Here is a 25927-nt window from a genome sequence, read left to right as displayed (position 1 = left end):
AGTTGAGATAAATTTACTGTCTTTGAAAATATATTTTAAATTTTTGTCATGATTTTTTCCAAAAAAATATTACAAAGTGTATCATTCCTGATAAAATAGAACATTGTGGATGGTTTCAAATAAATTTTATACTTCTATTTTGCACTCGATTGTTTTAATTTTTCTTTCATATATCTCTCAGGCTTTTCTCTTCATAGCATAACTTTACTTTTCTGAAGCACATTTTGCACTCACCCCCAAAAAGGTTTGTCCATTCATACAAATGGAACAAAATGCATCTTAGTAATAGCTGGCAGAAACAGATAGGATTGCCTTTTAAAATTACTATATCTTGCTGGTCTTCTACTCCCATGTGTCTAACGATTTGATCTGCAGACATTAGCAGGTGCTAAACACTTCTCTGCAAGCCCTTAAAAAAATTGTACTGATTTCTTTGGCACAAGCTGCTTTTTAAAGGCACAAGAATAGGACAGGATTTTTTTTTGGTCATTGGTAAATCTTGGTATCGACTGAAGGTTGTCCACAGAATGTGTGTGTCCCTCCTTACAAAGGTGCATAACATATGAGGAAGTGTGAACCTCCCTCTGTTGTGACATTCCTCAATACCCAGAATGAATATGGTTTGCTTGAGTGAGGAAACAAAACATGGACCCCATCAGTGTAACATGAACAAGATATGTGCCTCCTACTGGTGTGTAGACTAAAAGCACTGGAGACAAATGGAGCAATTCCTTATTTTTATTTTTAACTATATTTCTGATATACTTACATTAAAGACATTTCTAAGCAATGTACAAAACAGAAGACAATATTACATTCCTGGTTCCCTTAAATGTCGCTCTTCCCATGTCCCTGTAACATTAAACGGACTAAGATGTATGCTGAAGTGGTTTTGTTGATTGCTTTTATCTGTAACTTGGTACTGATGATTTAAATGTTGTTAGCTACCCTGAGAATCTTTGTGATGGAGGGGTGCAAAACAATTTTTTATTTAAAAGTGTTGAGCTTTGGTTGGATTATGCCCCAAATACTTTCAAGATAAAGCATAATTATATGATGTTAAATCACTAGGATAAAGAAATTGCTAATGATGTATTCTCTTAAGAACTATAAGGCCTAATTAAATGAACATACAACAGATTTTACATATATTTAGTTTTTCAGACAATGCAAAATTGTGGAAGCTTTTTAATGTCTATTGTAAATAAGAAATACAACTCTGTTCAAAGGAGGACTACATACATTCCTGGAATAAACAAATATATCCATTATGAAGCTCGTCCTAATGCTCCAGGTGTCTCAAATGCTTTACAATCCAGATTCCATGTATATATTTTATTGTAGGATTTTATACCTGCCCGTCAATAAGTTCCTAGGCAGCCTAATTTTTTTTAAAAAAAAAAATGGCACAAATTTAGAACTACAATGTTGTGGCAAGAAATAGAAACATTAAAACACTGCAGTATATAGGAGCAATATAAACAGCCAGCAGAAATAAAAGAAATACAAAACAGCATTAAAAAACAAGTTTGCAGAGGATAAAAAAAAAACGCCTACAAAAATTAAAAAAGGTCTTTGACGCCAGAAGTACATAAAAGTAGGCACCAGACGAATCTGTACGGGGAGAGTATTACATAATTGGAGTGACATCGCTACGTAGGTTTTTCCTGCTGTAGCAACTTGAAGCACCTGAGATGGCGGGCCTCTCAAAAGGAGAGCCTTCACTGCAGATCTTGGTGTATGGGAAAGCACATGTAGATACAGGTGGTCTTTCATGTATCCCGGCCCCAAACTGAGGGGCTTTAAAAGTAAAAACAACGACTTTGAAACTGGGAAGAACTGGGAGCTGGTAAATTTAAATACGTGGCCCTGATCTTAACCCTACTCCCGGCCCAAGGCAGCGTCCCAATCCATATTGGGAGCCCTGCGCCTACTCTAAAGTAAAAGTGAAGGAGGAAAAGATACACCTATTAGACCTAAATTTAAACATCTGTTTTGGCCATTGGTTTGGCTTCTTTAGGCCCAGGCCTTTCCACCTAGGCATTTGGTCTAGTTACGTACCCTGTTGCCCGAAAGTAAAATGGCGTAAACACCATCTGCCTCCAAGTAAGATGGGGGCGAAATACTACGTCATGCAATCAACGGTCGACCTTTGCCATCCCTCCTCACTTTTCTCGTAGGATGCTTCGTTTCTCGATCATTGGGAGAAAGAAAGCTCTTCATTTGACGCATGCGTACTATAACGCCCTTCATTGTTTTGGAGACTGTGACCCCCAACCTCCCCGAGCACGTGTGCGGGGGAGGGAGAAAGAGCTGACTTTGAAACGTCATCACTGTGCGCGGCGGCTAAACTAACCAACCCCCCCATTCCGACCTCGCGCTTTCTTTTCGACGCATGCGCGGTGGCTCGTTGTCTCGGGGTGCTGGAGGAGTTCGAAATGGCTCCTGTGAGCCGCTTTTCTGTCCGCGTCAGGTAATGAAGGCTTAGCGGGAGAGAGGTTCGCCCGCGCGGCGGTAGCGAGCCGGGTTGGCAGTTTCAGGAAAGAGAAACGTTAATGTTTCCCTGAGCAGCCCTTGGGCGGGCTGGGTAGGATAAGTGGAAGAGGCTCTCCTTGGGCAGCAGGCCTCGGCTCCTCATTGTTGCTGGAGGAGGCGCGTCGCTTTCACCTCAGGAGCCGGGAGCTTCTGTCCTTTCTCCTCAGGGCGAAGGTGGAGAGAGCTGGCAGCTTAGCCCCAAAGAGGCCTACGCCTCTCCTTCCGCTGCCCCCCGCCTCTTCTCGCCTCAGTGCTGTCGGGGGGAGATGAAAAACATAGAATTTCTTCTTTGTTTCACTCTTGCGTGTCCCCTTGGCTCACGTTCCCCACTCCTAGGCCCTGTTGGTGTGCATTCTGCTCGTGTTCCACAGAGGCAAACACCCTGTATTTATTCTGGCGAGGTTTGCTTTGCACGCGTGGTTTTATGGCGCCATTCTGCGCAGTTTGACTCAGAAGCAAATCTCTCTTGAGTTCAGCTGGCCTTGCTGTCAAGAGGACAGGAACGCAGCCTCGCTCTGTCTTCCATTTACACGCACATTTCCTGTAGATGTTGCGTTTGCCCCCTCCTCCCTGGTGCTGACTTCCTGGTAACTTTCGTTTTTAAGGGATTGCTTTTCATCTCCTGACTTGTGTTCGAAATGGAAAAGGTTCCCATTCACTAATGCACATCACTGCGTTTGAATGCACCGCTTTGGTCTCTAACAGAGGTGTTTTTTCCTGCCAGACTGCATTCTTTTGTATAGCAGCTCCTTTCAGTTGTCTGCCTGCACTAGAAATCTTTGCTATTCACACCTGGAAGACCTGTTACTTAATTGTAGCTCCATTTTAAAATCTGTTAGTTAGCTTAACTTCCGTGAGCATTTGTTGAAAGGTTGACATTAAGTCATACTGCAGAAGTTTTTACTTTATGAAAGACAAAATTCTATATGTTCTTCATGGTATATTATTTGTAGGAATGTTATAGCTGTATATTGAACTTTTGCACAAGTTTTCCTTCTGCGTTTTTATATCACCTAGATGCCTTATTTGCCTGTGAAATCACCTCAAAGTGAAATACTAGTTTAATTATGTCTCATATATTGTGGCCTTTTTAGATTAATTGACTTTGTCAAGCCATACAATTTGTTATTATTTAAGTGAATTACATTGTCAGAACTATATATACAACATATGTACATGGAAAACCTGTCTGTTGAATGAGATCCATGATTCAGGAATGACTATATATTTTAAATGTTGGTATGAAGCTGTCATAAAGCTGTCTTTTTAATAGATCATAATTGTTGAAGACTAAAACAGCAAAAGGATTTTGTCTCTCACCATGGCTCAGTTCGGAGGGCAGAAGAATCCCCCTTGGGCTACCCAGTTTACAGCCACTGCAGTATCTCAGCCAGGTCAGCTTTTACATTTCTTCATAACCAGTTACTGCACCAGATTCAGTCTGACATCATGCAAGGTTTCATACTGTTTTGTCATAGCAAACATGGAAATAAAATGAGTAGTTCCAAAATGTGTTAAGTTAGTTAGATTGATTAAACATTTTACTTGATTAAAAAAACTGACCCTGTTTAATCCAGCAACAGTTAACTTTTTAAAATATTTATCACAAATGCTGGCAGCAGAGTAGGGAGGGAAGGTTTTAGATGGTAACCACTGTCTTAAACAAGGATTTTCTCTGATATGAGAAAGGGGGAATGTATTTTTAAGATAGGGCTTCCAACACATGCATGCCTTATTTAAAAAGTATTATCGGTGTTCTCATTCAAGTTTATGCTGAATGGATCATTTTTTCAACTAACAATTTAAATGCCAGCCCTAATAGTTAACAATTCCTATATATAGATTTATGTTTATATGAGAAATGGTAGGAAACTGGCTGTTAATAACAATATATTAAAATTGTTTCTCTGTATACAGAATACTAAATAGACATATATTACTAGTTAAGATTGATCCTTTGTAAATCAGACCTGTTTGCAATATGCACTATATGTGACTTAGAGGTAACCTTTTAAATTTAGGTATGCTACATTTTTTTCAAAAGCATTATTTCCTTTGTTCACATAACATGTCTCTGCTTCTTCAAAGATAAAACTATAAAACTGATAATTTGGAGTTTAGGCAATCAATTAGCTAGAACATTTCCAACTATGTTCTCAATTTTTTTTGCAACAGTATAAATATAAATGCTAAAGAATGTATACCATATAAACATATCAAAATGTACTGTTTTATTGTCTAATTGCTAAGTAACTCATAATAACCACATTTGCATGTCACTTTAAACCATAGCTGCACAATCTTTTCAGTCCCGAGCCCTATATCCGGTGCCGGATGGGAGGCTGGGGGCTGCATTTGTACAGGTGTGTGCACATATGCACACAAACACACATACATCCTCTTCCTTGCCACAGACACTCTTCCTCTCAACTTGCCCCCTCGACAGTGGTTTCCTTCCCAAGTGGGGTTTCCCTAGCTAGCACTAACAAGGGAAACCATGCCTTTATCTCGGATCTTTGATCTAAGGCTTTTCCTAACTAGAACTAGTGCAAAAAAGTGAAAATGCTGCCCTTATTTAAGAGCACCCAAGGGCCCTGATTTGTGCACTCCTGCTTTAAACCATGAATTATGGCCCAATAAACTAGAATGGGAATGAGCAGTGTACTGCTGCAAATTTACTCCTGCTTTCTGCCATTCCCTTTGTGTGAGCAAGTGAACAACTTGCCTCATGTGACATCTGAATCTATGGTTATGGTTTATTGTCCTCTGAAGAAGCAAGGATTTGTCAGTGAACAACGAACTGTGTCATGTCTAGCCCAGCTCCCCCTAGTTTGGAAGACGGTGTTTCAGGTAATCAATCAGAATCAGACTCTGAAGTAGGGGGGTTGGCGCCAGACACTGGCCAGCCTGTACCAGTGGGGGAGAAAGCTCTCATGAGCTCTTCACCAGCTGTTGGTGAACTCTCTCCAGAGCTTATCTCATCAAGGGCAAATAATACACAGTCAGTGGGAAGCCAACATTCTTCCGTAGAAGAGAGCACTGACAGGTTAGCCGATCCTAGAGTATGTTGCAGACTAAAATGGGCGGAGTGAAAGGAAAGTGAGAGAAAGACAGCTCGCAGCGCATCGCCTCAGAACTAGAGTTAATGCGTTTTGGGAAAAGGCTTTCCATTCTTCTTGACAGTTGTCTCTCTTAGTTTGCATAGTTTGCCTAGGGGAAAGTTCCAAGAGATTAGATTCTCTTCAGGAGGGAAGAGATGTTTATTGCTTAAATAAAGCTTTGTGGATTACTTAGCAGACCTCATTATTGTCTCCCAAGAAGGCAGAAGGTTTTTGAGAAACACGACAAACTGGTTTAAATCTGACATGATCCTGGCTTGTTTGTGTGCAATATGTCCCAAGTTTGTTTGTTACACAGCTCTCCCTTTCCTTGTTTGTCTAGTCACTCGTCTGAAGAGAGGGGCGAAGCAGGAACATATGGGGTCCTTCATATTCTGGTTTTTAAATCTCCAATTCATGGTTTAAGGGAGGGGACCGAAACCTTTTTTGGGTTGAAGGCTCATTTGAAATTCTTATAGAATCAAGGGAGCTTTCCCCAAATGGCTACCATGGCAGGAGTCTTCTCCATCCATAAAACAACTGCCATAGGGTCATGGCTGATCTCAAAACACTTATTTCCCAGAAAGTAACCTGGCAAAACTTAAAAGTAATTTGTCCAAGAATCTAAGTACAAGGCAGAAGTGAGGTCTCAGTTACAAAACCACTCTTATGAACCCAAATAAAGATGGCAGTGGAGGGCAGCACATCGCTTTGTAGCATGCTGGCTTTCCAGTTAAAAAATGTTTTTAGTGAAACAAAACCTTAAGAAATAAAAGCCAGGAGAGGCAGGGAGCCTGGTGGGCATGAAAAGAGGTTTCTGGGTACCACAATGAAAACCTGAGGCTTAAAAAGACATGCAAACTTGACCAATAAATAAAGTTAAGGTTTGACATATCGGTCACTATTGTATGTTTCTTTCCATGGTTTTAAAATTTCCAGAAATCTTTCATTTTTAGTTTCAGATCTTCATACTTGCCTTCAGTGTAGTTTGAAAATGCCCTACATTCAGGCACCATGATAAGTCTTGGCATCAAACAGGCCTTCATACCTAATATTACAACTGGATATGCCTGATAACTCTTTGATTATCTTTTTAGTTTTGCCTTCAGTTATGTGTTCAAAGAAAAGTGGTGTTTGAGTTAAAGACTCACTTGCTTTGTAATAATTTGTACAATTGAGGGAAATAACTCTTCTTTCCTGGTTGATAGTTCTAATGCAACATCCTATCACTGGCATCTTCTCACTTTATTTTATTTTTAACTTGGGTATATTCCCCAGAGGTTTGAACAAGAGCAAACAATAATAAAAAAATAATTATTATGAAGTTTGCAACATGGTAAGGCAATGCTGTGTGTTCTCAAATTCTGCATTTTGGGAGCCAAGATTTGTGGCCATTTGTTGACTTTAGCCTAGGAGCCAGTAATTGATACATTCAGTTACGGAGAGCTGAAAATGGTTAAGGGTTGTATCCAGTTAGTGTCCCTCCCTGTTCTGCCATCTAACACTTCTGCTGGCTCAAAGAAACTTCCATCAATAGAGGGACACTAATTGGTTACAACCCTATATTCTATTTTAAATATTTTATGCCACTTTTATCGAGGATTTCAAAGTAGTTTACAAAAACTTAAATCAGAATAAAAAGCAGATAAAAGTGCAATTAAAGGACACTATTTACTTAACATAACTGTTGCTGCTATGCACTTGGGAAGAATAGGTTTTATGAAGGGTTAAATGGGATACATCTGTGTGTTACTACCAGGGCTTAGTCTTGAATGTGCAGTATAATTAATAATGCCTGAGCACGTGCAGAGCAACTTCATCACTAAACAACTGCATCCCGTGCCTACACATTCCTGCTAGCGGAACGGGCTTAGAGCTGGTTGAGCATTGGATATTACCCTGCATACTCTGCTCTTGGAAAATAAACTGAGTGACTTAGAACAACAAAGATCAAAAAATGTTATAATAAAATCATAATATCAAAATATAAAACAATAATAAAAACAGAAGCATAAAACAGCAAATATTTATATATAACAAATCAGAAAAAGCAGCAGATTTTAGAAAAAGGCAGTCTGACAGGCAGGGCCGGTGCTACCATAGAGGCCACTCAGGCGGCCGCCTAGGGCGCCTAGCTAAGAGGGGCGCCGGGCACAGCGCAGCACTCACACGCGTTGGCTGTGAGCCGGCCCGGCCCGAGGATTCAGCTGGGCCTGGGCGGGCGAGTTGGCACCCCGCACCTGCCCAGTCGAAGTGAAGCCAGGGATGCTGGGGTGGGGGTGGGGCGGTTCCATGTTTGGACTTCTGGAACGCGCCCGGGAGAGAGAGAGAGGGAGAGAATGTATGGGTGAATAGGGTGCGTGGAGTCTTTGAGTGAATGCATGTGTTCATGCGTGTGTTTGCTTGGAGTGAGTGATGCTGAGTGTGTGTGTGAGTTGGGGAGGGATGATTTGTAGGTGATATTCCTATTAAAATAATGCATTTTAGACCCATAGACGTTCCTTTCCAATTTGTTTGCTATAATTGGCATGACGTATTTCCTGCAATTTAAAATAAATTTAGTAGTTTCAAGTTTTGTGCATCTTATTTTTTCCAGGAAACATCTGTTCTTAAAAATCAAAGTTGGTATTTTTTGGGGGGAGGGGGGGTGAAAGAAGCTCACCTTGCCTAGGGCGCAAAATAGTCTGGCACCGGCCCTGCTGACAGGGTGTGGGAGGAGAAAGACTCCCAATGCAGTAGTGAATTAGAAAAATGTCTATATCAATGACTTCTCTAAAAAAAAACACCATCCAGGTCCTTACTGAACGTCTAAAAACATTAAGTATTTGGTGTTAGGTGGGCCTCCCTGTGGGGTAGACATCAGAAACTGTTGGCACCATAACATCAAAGGACCTGTGCCTAATGGACTAGCAAGAACCAAATAGCTACATCAGACTTTACTTTTTTCATGGTCTTTTCTTTGAACAATTTTAACAACTCTTTCTGCAGGTTTTCCCTCTTCTGCTACTCCACTAGTCCAGTCCACTCCTATGCATGTTGGGGTGGGGTGGGGTGAATTCCTTCATATCCTCCATTTTCCACCCACCTACTATCTCACTTTCTTTATTACATTTTCAATAGCTGAAGCTCTCTGGGAAGTTCACAATTAAAACCATAAAATATAACAGATGAAAACATAAAGCTGTAAACATTTTTTAAAAAATCACGTAAACCCAAATAAACCCAGCAGCAGTTACAGCCGAGGGAAAACCTGTGTGAAAACCTGTATTTTTATGAGTTGTTTATAGAAAGCTGCATTTTCCACCTCCCGAACTGCACGAGGGAGGGTTTTCCAGATGCTACAGAGAAGACCCAAATAGTTAACAATGTTGGAGCAACAGAACCTGACAGCTATCCCAGGTTGTATACTCAGAAGTAGGAGGTGTGCTGTGCACGAGCTGATTCTCTCTGCAGTTGGTTTTCCCTCTGAGTTCTACAGTGTTTGGTGGATCTAAAATACTCTTTTCTCAAGTCTTTGCACATGTCCTTTGACTTCAGAGACTTTGTATGTCAAGGCATGATTTTACAGACTGAAGTGAGAAAAGGAGAAGTGGAAATCAATAGCAATAGCTGGAAGAACAGATTTGTGGTTGTCATAATTATGTCAGCCATTAGGGGGAGCTTTTTAATCTCCAGGTTTGTGATTTGCAGACAGCTTTAAAATGCAGTAGAACATATAAAGTTGCTTGGACCATCTTACTCTGTATTGTCTACATAAGACTTCCCCCAATTTAGTGCCCTCCAAATGTATTGGACTACAGTATCATCACCTCCAGCCAGCATGGTCATGTTGAATGGGGGTGATGGGAGTTGTAATCCAACACATATGGATGGCTCCATGTTGGAGAAGGCTGGCCTACACTAACCGGCAGCAACTCTCCAGGGTTTTAGGTAGGAGTTTTTCCCAGCTCTATCTGGAGATGCCAAGGAACCTTTTGTATGCAAAACATGTGCTGTACTGCTGAAACCACATTTTCATGAAAACTATAATTCCTGCACAGTGGTTATTTATTAATTATTGTTTATTTATAGTATTTTTATCCCGCACTTCAGCCAAAAATCTCCCGGAGCATCTTATAATCAATCAGAAACGAAGACATTATTAATGTTAACTATCAGATGACTAATACTAATATCTGAAATTTAGGGAAAATATTTATTGTATTGCTTAATAGTCTTTTAGTGGATTTGGAGAGTTTATTTGTTTAATATTTTTATATCCAACTTTTCATAGAGATGCCATCACAAAACAACTTATTAAAAATAAAGGGATTGGATATAAGCATATATAAATATACAAAAATAGGTCTATCAAAATTAAGGAAATTAAACCAAGTTTGAGATGGTTGTGCGTGGAACACATGTATTAACTACCTACTCCAGAAAAGACAGTTTGAATAAATACCTTTTTAAAGCTTTCTTAAAGACCTGCACTGAAGGAATAAAATGCAAAGCAGCAGGAAGGTTTTTTTTATAATTGTGGGGGTCAACACTAGAGATGTCCTCCAGTGTCAAGCAGATATAAAGCACCCATTCCCATAAAAAGAACTGAGAAAAAAAGGGGGACACACCAAGATTCAATGAATATGCATGACATTTATTCTGTCTCATTTTCTGAGCTATAGCTATCACTATCTGTCTCTGCTTCAATGGCAGCACTGCCCCCTAGAGGCAGAAATGCATCTTGCCCTTGCATTTGAGAGTTGTAGTCTCAGTTTGCAACCTAGGACTTGCTTGTCCTCAGTGCACACAAATTGTAATAATCTGATACTGTACATAGTTTTTAGAAATCATTTGGAGAAGTAAATATATGAACACCTTGTCTTAAACATTTCATTCATCATGCTAAAATAAAACATTCCATAATCCATTTTTCTTAATTTTTTAATTTTTTAAAAAAAAAATTTGGGGGGAAGATGGGGAAAAAACAGTCTAGGTCTTCACATCTCTAGTCAACGCCTAGAAAGCCCTGCACCTTGTACTTGCCACTCTAGCTGTTCTGTCTATTGATAATTTGATATATGAAATAGACTAACATCTCAGAGTTTATTTGCATGTTTTGCGTGGAGAAATCAATATCTGAGATAGTTGTATCTCTATGGGTCAGAGCACCTCATTGGTTAGAAAAGAAGTGCTCCAGAATGCTGAGAATTAGAGAAGAAATGTATCTGTATGCAGATGAGCATTTTAGGACAGATTGAGCAACAAATAAAACACAAAGGTTGGAGCCAATTTGGAAAATGCCAATAATAAGCCAGTCTTGAAGCAGTTTGCTTTGTTCTGCTATCATAAATAATTATTTGCAATAGGGACAGGCCCTGAAGCACCTTCTTGGTAGGGTTGCTTTAGCTTCCCTATATGTTGAGTTGCATAAAATGTTTATGAGCATAAGTAACTAAATCAGATGACTTTGTAAATACCTATCTTGCCACCTATGTAAGCTCAGCCCCTTGCAATAAGTAAGAGCTGTGGATTTGTTTGCCTCGAGCTAAACTAAAGCTGAAATGTTCCACATTCAAATAGCAGCTCCTAAACTAAAGCATATGTGTTCTATCTTGGGATAAGAAAGAGTCCTTTTCCTACAAGTTCTGGAAATACATGTGTCTAACCCTGGTGAGGCCCCACTACCCCAAATTAAGATGTTCTAATGCTTAGCTCTTACATTTTCAGCTGCTCTTGGAGTTCAGCAGCCATCTTTACTTGGTGCATCTCCAACAATATATACACAACAAACTGCGTTGGCAGCAGCAGGCCTGAGTACTCAGACACCAACAAACTATCAACTCAGTCAGACAGCTGCTTTGCAACAGCAAGCGGCTGCTGCAGCTGCCGCGTTACAGCAGGTAAAGGGAACTGCATTTCTGTTGATTCCATTTCATAGAGCCAGAGATGACCTCAAAAGACAAACTTAGGGTCAGATAAATTTAATAATGTGTTTTAAGTTTTTTTATGAAGTGCCTTCACGTTGATAACAAATGCATAGTTTTTTGTGTGCCCCTTCATATCAGGTAATTTCTTATGTAGTCGTTGTACTATAGGTTGCTATTTAGCTTCTGTTTGGTCTTCTCAGAATGTAACATGCACCCAGAAATATGGACACACTTTTACTGGGGGCAAATGTTATTTTTTAATCATTTGTTAATTTATTTCTCTAAGCATTGTTAGTCAGATTAACATTCCAGCATTGAAAAGCAATGAAACACTAACTCACAACTCAATAAAAACTAGTACTGTGCTGAAAGTTCACATCTGAAACATTTTGAGGAGAAAAGCAGGCTTTCAAGGAATGTGTAAAGCACCTAAACCGCACATACATTACACTACCTGTTCCACACCCACCCACAAGACCTAGTGGTCTTGCCTTTTTTCTTGTGTATGTTGTGACCATGACATGCTGCTGCTATGGCACCATTTTTATTCACTGTATGATCCTAGCCTTTTGGACATCATGCAATGATTATGGGAATCTCATCATGACGTTTCACTACATCATGTTGTCATAGTTGCCCTTACTCTGAATGTGGGCAAAGAAGAAACATATATCTCCATTGCGAAGGCCTTCAAGCTGATGTTGCTCATTTTGACGCACTATGTTGGAGATTTCATTTCAGTGCTGAGTAGCAAAACTTTTGCCAGATCCAATTCTAGTTGGGTGTAGTTATGTGCGACTAGTTGTAACAGAATGTAGATGGGGATGTGCCTCTGTATGCATATCCCTTTGACAGTAATCCAATATTGGATCCAAAGGGAAAGATGTACTACATGCATATGCAGATGTCATCCATTTATGCTATTATTTTCAGTGGGATGCATTTCCAAGTGTATATTCCCTTGCACATTCTGTTGCAGCTAGTAAAATTTGCAACTACATCAGGGTGAGGGAGTGTTGGCCTGGTTGTCTTGACAACAACAATATGTTCCCTCTTCCGTTTGATACCTGCACATGTTCACAAAGTGGTGCGAAATCACAGAAAAATGGGGGGGCGGGCGGCGGCATTATTCACAGATGGTCTTTGTGAAGAGTTTCTCTCCTCCCATCTTTGGCTCAGCAGTAATAAATTCATCATTCCATATCAGTCCTCAGTGGTATAACATAAACTAGAAATCACAAGCATAAACACAAGATGCCACTGAAATACAAATGGTATTATATTGCACTTGCAACCACTTAACTGAAAAATATGTGCAAACATATGCATATAAATGGTAGTTGTATTACACTCACAATCACATAAATAGCAAACATGTACACAGGAACACTGGTACAAGTCAGTTTCTACTCTAGACCTTTTTCAACTTTATTTGTACAATCCACTGGGAACTTATGCTCTTTTGCAGCTCCTGTTCATTTCATTGGGGCTTGCTTAGGGTTTGTCTAAGTGAATTGTGCCCAATAATTCATTGCATCAGTTCATATTGTGAGCCCAAGAGTGATCTTTTGTAACAAATACTTTTCAGGGATGGGTCAATAGTATTATGTTCAGCTGGTAAAATATTAGGAATGATGCACATAACAGTTTATCTATAAATCTTGATTGGTCTAATTTTAATTTAAATTGTATTTACATTTTTCTGAGATTGTAATGTGGGAATATTTTCTTTTTGTGCAATACTTTCTATTTATTCTGCTTTTGTATATTTTTCAGCAATATTCACAACCACAGCAGACCCTCTATAGTGTACAGCAGCAGGTTTGTGTAACTTTTTGTGCCCTTGTCAGTCTCTTCTGTTATGTTGTTATGCCTGAACTGCACCATGCCTCCCTGATCTGAAGCCCCCAAACTGTATCTAAGATTTAGGAAGTTAAATACAGGAATGTTTGAAATGTTTATATTAAATGATATGTAAAACCACTGTTCAGCTCACTGAGGTAACTGCTTATTTAACACTGATTTAGACTCTTTTTTTCATACTCCCTGCAACACTGTCAGATGAAAATAGGTACACTTACTTTATTTTTGATGAAGGAATACTTAATCATAGTTGTGGTTTCAGCAAATGAAATGAGGAATATAGTGCTGTTAAGTTCGTATGACTGGAATATCTTACTTCACAGAACAAAAAATGGCAAACTTTACTTGTGTGTGTTGCTACTACAATGCATGGATCTTACAGTTTTATATGCAATAATTGTATTTGTTCAGCGTTACATCAAACCGGACATTTATTTTTAAATTTCATTTCATGCTATCAAAGTTATAAGACAATAGACAAAATGCAAAAAAAAATCTAGATTATTTTTCTTACCAAAATAAGTTATTTTCAAGATATGCTGCAGTGTGTGGTAACGCAATGGTATAAATAAGTATAATTTATCATTATGTATGCAGATTGCTGTCTCAGTATTATACTTCAGTATCTGTACTAAAATTGCTCAAGGGGTCTTGGGAATTTTTCTGGAAGAGAACTACTGATCTATATTGTACAATGAGCAGTTCTTATTCTTTGTCCCAATGTTAGCTTTGAACTACAGCCAGTAGAGCAGCTCAGCACAAAATGGATACATTTATAAAAATTAGTTAGTGTGGTAACTAAAGTGTGCTATTGTTAAGTATGCTTTCAAGCAGTTTTCTTGGCAAGCCTTGACAGTAGAATTTGTCTGCTGTTGGTAAGGGCCATCTTGCCCCACTATAGTCACTTATGGTGTTGATTGTTACATCCCATGATACATAAAATATTCCAAGTGAATAAAGCTACAGTGTTGGAAAAACTGCAATGGTATAGATACTAGAATGCAACTGTAACCAATCATACAAATATTTTGCAATGGCTTCTAACATGTAACTGCAATTAAACAGACAGCAGAACTTGTATGTATAAAAATTAATTATTATCTGTATTTTTTAAGTTGCAGCAACCTCAACAAACACTTTTAACCCAGGTTAGTTTGTTTTTTATTGAAACTATCACTGTAGGTGTTTATCAGCTCTGGTTTTATTTAATTTTAAAACATAATGGTGCTCTTTGTGTAGTCTCCTATATTATACAAACAGTTGAAAGTTTTTTGCAGTATCATTTGTGATTAAGATCTCTTTGATGAAACCTAGAGGTATCTTTGTGTAAATATTGTAGATTTCTTTTAAGAGAAATCATAATTTTATGTCTAACTTGAGAAGGAATATTTCTTTGGCATAAACTTGCGTTGGACTGAGAGTCAGGAGATCCAGGTTCTAGACCCTACTTGGCCAGGGAAACTCACTGGGTGACTTTGGGCCAGTCACAGACTCTCAGCCCAACCTACCTCACAGGGTTGTTGTTATGAGGATAAAATGGAGGGGGGATTATGTATGCTGCTTTGGGTTCCTTGGAGGAAAGAAAGGTGGGATATAAATGCAATAATAATAATAATACGTCTGTTCGTGCTTTGAGTTTTTACTTCAATGGAATTTATTTTCAAGTATGCATGCTTAGAATTACAGAGTTAATAGTATTTGTAAGAACAATATTGCACAAAACTGCATACAATAGGTAGAATCCAACTAAAATCCTACTTAGACTGGATTCAGATGACACAATAGTCAACAGTTGACTATTGTGTTGTCTGTCGAGCATTTTCGACACAACGGTTGGTTATTACCCAGAAATAACCAAAGCAAATAATCAAACCATTGATTATTGTGTCGTGTGTCAGGCTCTGTCAACTATTTCAGATGCTTACAGAGTTGCAAGGCAAGAGCGGCAGAAAATCCTGCCGCTCTTGTCCAATGGGGCTGTATAGGCATGTGTCAGCCATCCTAGGAAACCCTCCTTCCACCCCTCAAGCCGATATCCAAATGGATCGCGGGGCAGGGGCAAAGGATAACTTGACATGTAACATCAAACCATGGGAAATACCCTTCTGCTGATATCAGGGTGGGATGCACAAGCATCTCCTGGAGATGCTTGGCATCATGCCTTCGTTTGTCACGAAGTAGTGGCGAATGGGGACACTAGGATCTCCTGCCACTCTCAAGCAGCAGGAGATCCTAGCCTCCCCCGTCCCCATTTGTCAACACTTCGTGGCAAATGAAAGCGGGGTGCCAAAGCACCCCTTTGTGGTGAAAAAGTAATCAAAGTAATAGAAATAGGAAAAAATAGATAATTAAAAAGACAATTGGCAGTAGTAAAATAAAATAGTAAGAGAAACAAAATTTTAAATCTGAAAATGTTCTTTTAGGGGCAGTGTTTGATTATAAGGGCACAGCAAAATAATTTCAGCCTACAGTTCATTATTGATGCTGGTTCAAATCCATTTCTGTTCTCTGATGTGTACATTCAAATCTCGTGTATGAAGTTGCCTGGTTTGTTTATAAAATTTTCTTTGTTATAAAAATACAAATAGTCTAATAATTTGAGGGGATAATTTGCAAGAAATGACTGCCAATTTATGCACTTTTTACAAGGTGCCTTTTGTTAAAATAATGTTCAGAAAATATTTTTAGGTGAAATCCATTTTGAAGTATGTAAATACTTATATAATCTCCTGCTTCATTTTGCATTCAGCCAGCTGTGGCACTGCCAACAAGCCTTAGCCTATCTACTCCTCAGCCAGCAGCACAGATAACTGTTTCTTATCCAGCACCACGGTCAAGTCAACAGCAGACCCAACCACAGAAGCAGCGTGTCTTTACTGGGGTTGTGACGAAGCTACATGACACATTTGGTTTTGTTGATGAAGATGTATTCTTCCAGCTCAGGTAAGTAGATTCTGCTACCTTTGGGTAATTGGTGGTAGTGGATAAATAAGTTACACACATATAGAGATTTGATTTTACTTGAACCTGTTTTAACGTTATCAGTAAGTCAGTGCTTAAGTGCTTAAACTGTACATGTATGTTCTCAGCAATCCTTACTACAAGATTATAAGGAAGATTAATATTAACTGCATATTGCAGACTGGAGGTTAGCTAGTAATTTTACTTAATTTATATAGTTTAAAAATTTAAAAATAACCCCATCGCTATTTAATAATCTTTTGAAGTGTCTTTCAGAAAACAGATGTACCTAGATATCTTCTCTAGGATCTCATGTGTGTGTGTGTGTGTGGTAATAATAACACCTAATAATCTGACCATTTTACTTTTTCAGTGCTGTTAAAGGGAAAACTCCTCAAGTAGGAGACAGAGTTTTGGTAGAAGCAACATATAATCCTAATATGCCTTTCAAATGGAATGCACAGAGAATTCAGACACTACCAAACCAGGTATATGCAACTGCTAAGTCTGACTGTTGTTGGCACCTTTAGCATAAAGCTCATTCATAAGGCATTCCTTTTTCCCTGCATTAGAACCAGACTCAAACCCAGCCTTTACTCAAGACTCCTCCACCTGTACTTCAGCCCATTGCACAGCAGACTGCATTTAGTGTTCAGGCACAGCCGCAGCCACAATCGCTGTTGCAGGCACAAATATCAGCAGCTTCAATTACACCTTTGCTTCAGACACAACCACAGCCTTTGTTACAACAGCCACAGCAGAAAGGTATTTCCTCAAAAGATGATATTTGTTGTCTTCTGTTAATGTTGAATGTCATTTTTTTAAATGTTCAAGCATAGCAAAGAGTAGGAAAGCTGTATCATCTTCAGTTTATTTTGTAGCTGTATCAAAAGAAAGAGAGGCTGCATTCAGAAGACACAACAATCCATGGGCTGTTGTGATGGGGCTCTTGGGCTTGCATGCTCCCCCACACATGAGGGGAAGAGATCTAAAGCTTCCAGTTGCAGTTTGTAGCAAACCAAAATTTCCAATTTTGTCCAAATATGGTAAACTGGTTTGTGTACAAACTTTAGTTAGTTAACTGGGTTCAGTCCTAATTTATTCACTAACTATGGTTCATACAAGCCTCAGCTTTCTGTATTCAGATTATTTGTTATTTTATAAACTGTGTCCGGGAGCTTTAAATCTCCACTCACGTGTATAGAAGGGCGAGCTCCTAAGCTTGAGGCTTGCCACAGGACATTCTAGTAATACTAAAATATAATCTATCTTTACATCTGAATGTGGCCACAGAGTATACGAAACGTTTCTGTCCGTCATGAACAGTGCATTCTCCACTGACATCCTATGATTTTATTGCTTGCATGTTGATCTTCATAAAAACATTAAATAGTATGAAGTCTAAATTGGTTATGTGTTGCCTGATATATATTATGAAAGATATGTATTTTAACATCACCTAGAAAATAGCATTATTTCTCATGCCTTGTCCTGAGGGGTAAAGCTTGAGCGCCTCTAAGATGCTTCCATTAGGAACAAGGTACCACTGGAAAACTCTGGTCATTGTAGTCTTTAGGAAAGCACCAAAGGTCATGATTTGTTTCTGGCCATATTGTATTTTGCTCTTTTTATTTTTGTGAACCATTTTGGGACTTTTAAAAAAATGAAAAGGGGTATAAACTTTTTCCTGAAATAAATAATAAATGGCCAAGCAGGGTTTCATCCATATAGATCCTGATGATTAAAGAGAGTCTATTTGGTGTCCTATGAAGCCAAGTAATATGGACAATTAAGACACTGTTGCTGATGTGAACCTTGCTTTACTAACCTGGAGAAAAAGTTTTCCTGTTTTTTTAGTAATCCATTTTGCCTGCACATTCTTTCTCAGGGCTAGGGCTAGGATTGCTTCAAAATGAGGAGTAGGCTTAAAAAGCAACTACAGCAGCATTTTGTTAAAATGAATCCTTTATCTTTATTGCGTATTGCTGGACATTGTATGATTGAGGCAAAACCTTCCAACAAGTTAACATTTTCTGAGCCACCGTGGTTTTAAATTGTTCCATCTGTATAAAGAAGTTTAGGCCTATTTGTTCAAAATATGCTTTTTTCTGCTTTATAGAATAGTTGAATGCCCCAGTGCGATGAGACTTGCATTAAGGAAGTAAAATTTCAGTGTTTTCTTAAACAGTTAAATGAATGCATTCCATATATAGTAAATATGAGGCACCATTTGTTGCTTATGCTTTCTATGAGCTGATTAACTAGTTATCGCAGTCATTAATGCAAAAAGAAAAGAAAAAGCAGTTGTTGCAGGAACTTTCTACACTGCAGAAAAGTATTAAACTGATAACCCGGCAAAATAATTCCTTTTTTGTTTTTAAGTTACTTACTGATATGAAAACAACTTATGAGCATGTGGGATTTTTTTCCCCCCTAGCTGGTTTGCTACAGCCCCCTGTTCGAATAGTTTCACAGCCTCAACCAGCACGGAGATTAGATCCACCACCCAGATTTTCGGGGCGGAATGACAGAGGAGATCCTATGGCTAACAGAAAAGATGACAGAAGGTGTGATAAAAATAGTCTACTCAATTTTCTTTACATACCGGAGAGAATTAATAATTTAAGTAATTGAAGTTTAGATGTATGTTCTATGCAATTTATTACAACACTTTGGAATATTGTACTTTGTATTAATTGGAGTTTGTTGCTTTTGATTCAAGAGTAATAGGCTTGTCAACTCTATGTTCATAACACTGCAGATGCTAAAATGAGACATTTATATTTCATATATGGTTAAGTCGTGAAAGGGAGCGTGAGAGGCGTAGGTCACGGGAAAGATCACCCCAGAGAAAACGTTCTAGAGAAAGATCACCTCGGCGAGAGAGGGAAAGATCACCACGAAGACCCCGGCGTGTTGTTCCCCGTTACACGGTCCAGTTTTCCAAGTTCTCATTAGACTGGTATGTTGCTTGGGTGTCAAACCACATTTTGTTTATTAATTTATGGAAAGAATCTTATGGCCATAAAATAAGTATGTATTAGGCAAACCCACAAGACAGAAACCCAGTACCCAACCAGAAACCCAATACTAACTTTTGCTAGTCTTAATTTTTGCATTAAAATTTGAATGTTCCAATTTAGGAGAACCTGTTGCCAAAAGCAAAATTAACAGGGTTCCTCTCCTTTTCATTCTAGACGCTAATAATAGCTTTGGTGGAGCTCTGCAAAAGCCTTGATGAGGAAGCTGCCTGACCTTCTAATCAAGCTAAAACTTAGGCAGAAATACACAGACACACACTGTTTGAATAACCCCTTCACCATCCCCTACCTTTGGGGCTCTTTCCAGTCATATGGGCTAGGGCAAAGGTAGATGATCAGGTACTTTCCAAATGTTTTTGGACTACAACTCCCGCAATCCCTGATCATTGATCATGTTGGTTGGGGCTGGTGGGAGTTTGGTCCAAAATTTCAGGGTCACCGGGTTGCTTGTTCTGGACCAGCTATTGCACAGCTTCTTGCTCCTTAGACTTGAGACCTTCTTTGAGCTGTGTCTAGTAGGCTAGCTCAGGGAGTACACAGTTCTCTGGAATCTTAAAAATTAACCTTTGGAAGATTTTACACAGTTCTATCTGAGCTGTGATTAGTGTCCAAAACTTGGACAAAAATAGAAGAAAATTAATCAAGCTCACTAAAAATGGCGATGCTTTGCAATAATGCCAGAAGTATTAGCAGAACTAAGTAGGTTGTCTAGCTCTACTTCAATACATTGCAAAGACTGTGCTTTTTAAGCCTCAGATCTCTCTACCTATATGAAATATATGCTTTTATTGTTTAAAGCCTTAGTTGTGATATGATGGAACTGAGACGACGTTATCAGAACTTATACATCCCAAGCGACTTCTTTGATGCTCAGTTTACATGGGTGGATGCTTTTCCTATGTCAAGACCATTTCAGCTAGGAAACTACTGCAACTTCTACGTAATGCATAGAGAAGTAGATCCTTTGGATAAGAACACTGCTGTACTGGACCCACCAGATGCTGATCATCTTTACAGTGCAAAGGTGTGTATTATATCCTAAATATCGCCTCTTCCATAGAATCTTTGAAAACAAAATGCCATCACAGAAGCATATGCTTTGCCCGATATATTTCCATTGATTCATTCTGTGCCCCACATCATGAACTGGCAGAATGTAGTCTTAAGGAATTAGACCACATCTGGATTCACTTTTTTTCCAGACTGGTCCTGAAGTAACAAACTTAAAAATTATCTCTACGTGAATGTTTATAAAAATGAATGTTGAAAAATCATCAGTGTTCACTGAAAATAAAGAAGGCACTTGCAATTTTTTTCTGTTTGGGGCATTTGGTATATAAAAGCAATTTTGTTTTTAAATGGTAGGAAATTGTAAGTTGCCTTTATGCAACTTACATTCTATTTTAGAACATGCTTATGGCCTACAAAAAAATCATTTAGTATGGCTTCTTCAACCTGGTGCCTTCTAGATATTTTGGGCTTCAACTCCCATCAGCCCCAGCCAGCATGGCGAACTCCAAGAATTCCTGGTTGAGACGGATTATCTAGATCCATTTCACTCTGCCTTCAGATCTCTTTATGGGGCAGAAACAGCTTTGGTCGCCTTGGTGGATGACCTACACTAGGAACTGGCCAGTGGGAGTGTATCCCTGTTGGTTCTGCTGGACCTCTCAGTGGTGACCATGGTATCCTTCTAGGCCACCTCGCTGTGATGGGACTTGGAGGCACTGTTTTACAGTGGCTCCATTCCTTCCTGGAGGGACAAACCCAGAAGGTGGTGCAGGAGGACTTCTGTTCGACTCCTTGGCCGTTGGCCTGTGGAGTCCCTCAAGGTTCCTGGGTTCAGCCCTGAGCCTGGATGCCCAGGTTTCAACAGTGGCCAAGAGTGCATTTGCACAGTCAAAGCTAGTGTGCCAGCCGCGCTCATTCCTAGAGAACTGGCTATGGTGACACATGCCTTAGTTACATCCTGATTGGATTACTGTAACGTGCTCTACGTGGGGCTTCCTTTAAAGAGTGTTTGGAAACTTTAGCTGGTTCAAAGACATGCAGCCAGAGTGTTGATCAGAGCTAGTTACAGGGAGCATACAACTCCTCTATTAAAACAACTCCATTGGCTTCTAGTCTGTTTCCAGGCACAATTCAAAGTGCTGGTTATGACCTATAAAGCCCTATATGGCTCGGGTCCAGGTTATCTGAAAGACCATATTCTCTCTTATGATCCTGCCTGTTTTGAGACCTTCAGGGGAGGCCCGTCTCTCAGTCACACCACCATCAGAGGCACACCTGGTGGGAAAGCAGGAGAGGGCCTTCTCGGTGGCTGCCCTGGGGCTCTGGTACTCCCTTCCCAGGGAGTACCAGTAGTCTGGCTCCCTCCCTGCTGTGTTTCCGGAGGCAGGCGAAAACTTTTTTGTTCCCAGCTGGCCTTTAATGCACTGTTTATATGTTGGATTTTTAAAAATTATTCATATTTTAAATGTTTTAATATTGTAGCTTGTTTATTGTTTTAATTTTTGTATATCCCTATTTGTTTTCATTGTACATGTTTTAATTTTGTAAGGCCGCCTTGAATCGCAGTTTTGGGAATCATCATCATCATCATCATCAGGAATGCTGGGAGTTTTAGTCCAAAACAATGAAGGGCACCAAGTTAGGGAAGGATGATTTAGTGGGTTCTGGATGTATCTTTTAAGTGCATAAAACTTTCCAAACTAGTGATTTATATGGTAATATCTGTGTGAGCACTGAATCAGAAGTTAAACATGACACAATAGCGTCATTGAGGTTTATAGCCGTTTAACCCTTCAAAACCTCTATATAGTTCTTTAATCTGTTGGCCTAGTCCCATTGAGTTCCGCAATTCCATTTACAATACCCTGCTTTGTCTAATAGTTTCTTTACCTTATCTTATCAATTGTTTATCTTGCTACTTTAACAGGTGATGCTCATGGCCAGTCCTAGCATGGAAGATCTTTATCACAAATCATGTGCCCTTGCTGAAGATCCACAAGAGGTCCGGGATGGTTTTCAGCATCCTGCTAGACTTATAAAGGTAAAAAAAAAAAGCATTTCTAGTAAAATCTGTAAAATCTGAGTAAACATATGCATGTTTACTCAGAAGAAAGCTTCCTTATATTTGGTGGGTCCTACATCCAGATAAGTGCATAGGATTGCAGCCTACATTGCTTAAATCTAGTATATGCTACTATCTCAAAAGGTTATACTTTTAAACTCTCAAGATTCTTTCAATGTAATTTACAAGAAAGTTATAAAAACGATTATATATACACACATGATTTTGTAGTATAGAAAATTATTTTCATCTGTTGCTTTCAGAGTGTTTTCTGTGATACTTTGCATAAATGTCTTGCAAAATTAATGAGTGATGATGTTTAATCCTATTCCATTACTGAAATGCACTGTGGAAAACAAAAGCTGAACTCATTCTTGAGCAAGACGTAAGTTGTAACACTGTTACGTGCAATACCCAATTACTTTGCAGTAAGCCCCATTGAATTCAATGAGACTTCCTTCTGAGTCAAAATGTATAGAATTTTACTGTTATACTTGTAGATTTGGGGTAACTGCTTGTGATGATGAACTGAGGTGTGTATCATTCTAATGTTTCAGATGTAGCTTTAGTGTTTGGATAATCTCTGGATAATCTCTTCTTATCAGAGAAATGTTAAGTAGCCTTCTGTTTTAGTTTTTAGTGGGTATGAAAGGTAAAGATGAAGCCATGGCTATTGGTGGACACTGGTCACCCTCACTGGATGGACCTGACCCAGAGAAGGACCCATCTGTGCTGATTAAAACTGCTATCCGTTGTTGCAGGGCTCTAACAGGGATTGATTTAAGTGTATGCACACAATGGTAAGTAGCATATGCTTAAAATATTCTAGAGAAACTGAAGCATGCTTAAAATGATTTTGGCAAAACCAACCTCTTCCTTTCCTCATCAGCAGCCAGTAGCTGTGCAGGTAAACTTCTCAAAGTGACGGACTAGTTAACAGTGCAAATGTGATTTGGTGCCAAAAGGTTTGAAGAATAATGAGCTCTGAAATCATGTATTTATGAATTTTGCAATACTTGTATGTTAAAATATTTTTCATTTCACGCATAGCTGGAGAAGATCGTCAAGGAAACTTCATTTCATTATGCTCGTACTATAAATAATTAGTTGTTTGGGGCAGCCATATTTTCTCTTAGTGGATTTATTACTTGTATGTTAAATCACCTGTTGGCCACTTTGTGGATGAACACCTGCTGTATACCAAATTTAAAAGATGGTTCCACTTTTTAAATTGTCCAATATAGTACATTTTAATGGGAAATGGATTGCTTTCAGCAGTTAATATTTAATTCATTCTTTAACAGTTGTCTTAAAATAAATTATACAAGTTTTTCAAAGAGAACATATGGCTTTCATATCTTTTTCTTTAGAAAAAATTCAGGTTGTCGCAGCAAAGTGTCTTTACTTGATGTGCTACAGTGATCTAGGCTCTATAAAATGTATTGTAGAACTTTTTTTTCCAACATGCTTCTTCCCTTGCAACAGGTACCGTTTTGCAGAGATTCGCTACCATCGCCCTGAGGAGACCCACAAGGGGCGTACGGTTCCAGCTCATGTGGAGACAGTGGTTTTATTTTTCCCGGATGTTTGGCATTGCCTTCCCACCCGCTCAGAGTGGGAAACCCTCTCCCGAGGATACAAGCAGCAGCTGGTCGAGAAGCTTCAGGGTGAACGCAAGGAGGCTGATGGAGAACAGGCACTGAACGCTAATCCCTTTTTCTATTTCTGCTTCTCACAGGCGCAGGAACACAGGCACAAAATGCACACCACACACTACACCACAAACATACCTAGGAGGAACATAACTGGTAACAATGACTGGTAAACCAGCTTTCAGCAGTGTAGAATCTTTTTTTGTTTGTTTGTTTAATGTCAGCTAGTGTACTAACTTAAAAGTGTGTGCTGATACAGCAGGTGGAATTAAAATTGCACTCAATGCACAAATCTTTTTAATCTTAGAACTAGTTGCTGGAATCTGGGACCAGTTGTTGAGTGAGATTCAGTTTTACAAGTTGTGTTAAACATTTTGCCATTTTACCAAAAACAAAACAAAACAAAAAGCAACCGAAGTGTTTCCCCTTACATTAGCCTATTAAAAAATGTTACTTGGAAATAGGCGAGATATTGAAATAACATAGACTTTTTTAGGCTATGTGGCTGATTGGCATCTTGGCAAATGTAAAAGGTCTAACAAAGTGAATATTTTGGGTGGTTTGAAAATTGGGGAAGATCACACACTGTGTGGTTAGTGGCGACCAGCAGTGTCTGTGTGTCCCTGATGTGCTTTGTGTTGTTGTTTTTTTATTATCACCCTTTTGTGTTTCACAGAGACTCTTATTGGCTGATGAGAGAGGAACTGTGATTATTATAAAGTAGTAGAATGTGTGTATGTGGCTTTGTCAAAATGGTAACTTTAGGAGAAGACTGTCTGATGAAACAGTTGTGACCTTGCCCAGATCAGCTGCAGAATTTAAGAAAGAAGAATATTTATTTTTAACCTTTCTGAAGAATGATGTCTTTATTTCATCCTAGGATGAAGAGGAAAAGGATGATGGGGAAGCAAAAGAGATTTCTACTCCTACTCATTGGTCTAAACTTGATCCAAAAGCAATGAAGGTAACTAAAGACTAATTCTTAAAGGCTAGAAAATATCACAGTCCTTTGCTCTTTCTTAAGTTAAATCTTTAAAAATCACTGATTATATTGGGGGGAAATTTATCATGTTTTTTTCTGAAATTGTGAACATGTATGATTTCTTGCTAACTTTTGCCTGCCTTTATGTTTCAGTAATTGACAAGGATATTTTCCTCAGTTTGCTTATATAAATATTGAATTACAGATTGAAATATTGACTGTGCAATATTTATCAACTAGGTTAATGACTTACGCAAGGAATTAGAAAGCCGAACTCTTAGCTCAAAGGGTCTAAAATCCCAACTGATAGCCCGGCTAACAAAACAGTTAAAGGTGGAAGAGCAAAAAGAAGAACAGAAAGAACTGGAGAAGTCTGAAAAGGAAGATGAAGAAGAGGAAGAGAGGAAATCTGAAGATGACAAAGAGGTAGATATTTAGTAAATTTATTTAGATACAAAATGTTTTATAAGTGTTTGATTCATACTTTAACTTCCAAATATTTGACAGAGGAAGAAGATTTTCATAATCGAGAGTATTGCTGTCCTTGATTAAGTCTTTTAACACTTGAAAGATGACCATTTTGTAATCTTTAGCATAAAGGCTGCTTTCTCATGGCTTCCTCCTATGCCACTTTTATCCATATATGGATGAAAAGACCTACAGGATTAGAGAAAGTATTATATAAACATTGCTTGGCACCACAGGGAGGGTGGTAATATTATGGGAGGGAACCAAGTCATTTTCATTGGCCATATTGTGCTTTTAAATTTTTATATCCATCCCATCGAATGGATATCACTTGATATATTTCTT

At 38.8% G+C, this 25927-nt stretch overlaps 1 protein-coding gene and 1 non-coding gene across 3 annotated transcripts in view; both read left to right on the top strand.

Annotated features, from left to right (window-relative positions):
* Positions 1 to 2371: 2371 nt before the first annotated feature.
* The window catches only part of CCAR1 (cell division cycle and apoptosis regulator 1), a 36417-nt gene continuing 12861 nt past the window's right edge, over positions 2372 to 25927 (top strand). Inside the window, exons 1-16 of one of the 2 annotated variants that reach the window (XM_063133036.1) lie at positions 2372 to 2473; positions 3809 to 3929; positions 11343 to 11515; positions 13319 to 13363; positions 14527 to 14553; positions 16155 to 16348; positions 16740 to 16854; positions 16939 to 17131; positions 18804 to 18933; positions 19167 to 19328; positions 20206 to 20431; positions 22346 to 22459; positions 23114 to 23280; positions 23966 to 24176; positions 25013 to 25096; positions 25355 to 25540. In XM_063133036.1, the coding sequence (XP_062989106.1) occupies positions 3857 to 3929; positions 11343 to 11515; positions 13319 to 13363; positions 14527 to 14553; positions 16155 to 16348; positions 16740 to 16854; positions 16939 to 17131; positions 18804 to 18933; positions 19167 to 19328; positions 20206 to 20431; positions 22346 to 22459; positions 23114 to 23280; positions 23966 to 24176; positions 25013 to 25096; positions 25355 to 25540 (2100 nt within the window). In that variant the 5' untranslated portion in view covers positions 2372 to 2473; positions 3809 to 3856. Of the gene's footprint in view, positions 2474 to 3808; positions 3930 to 11342; positions 11516 to 13318; positions 13364 to 14520; positions 14554 to 16154; positions 16349 to 16739; positions 16855 to 16938; positions 17132 to 18803; positions 18934 to 19166; positions 19329 to 20205; positions 20432 to 22345; positions 22460 to 23113; positions 23281 to 23965; positions 24177 to 25012; positions 25097 to 25354; positions 25541 to 25927 lie in introns of both variants that reach the window. The other variant, XM_063133035.1, reaches the window with a different exon arrangement.
* On the top strand, positions 22788 to 22850 carry LOC134403221 (small nucleolar RNA SNORD98). The gene has a single exon (XR_010025760.1). It is a non-coding gene; the product is annotated as a small nucleolar RNA SNORD98 (small nucleolar RNA).

This window comes from Elgaria multicarinata, chromosome 8 (genome assembly GCF_023053635.1).
Source record: "Elgaria multicarinata webbii isolate HBS135686 ecotype San Diego chromosome 8, rElgMul1.1.pri, whole genome shotgun sequence".
In the NCBI taxonomy this organism is placed as follows: domain Eukaryota; kingdom Metazoa; phylum Chordata; class Lepidosauria; order Squamata; family Anguidae; genus Elgaria; species Elgaria multicarinata.
Note: the sequence above shows the minus strand (reverse complement) of the source record. Positions and strands in the feature narration are given on the sequence as shown.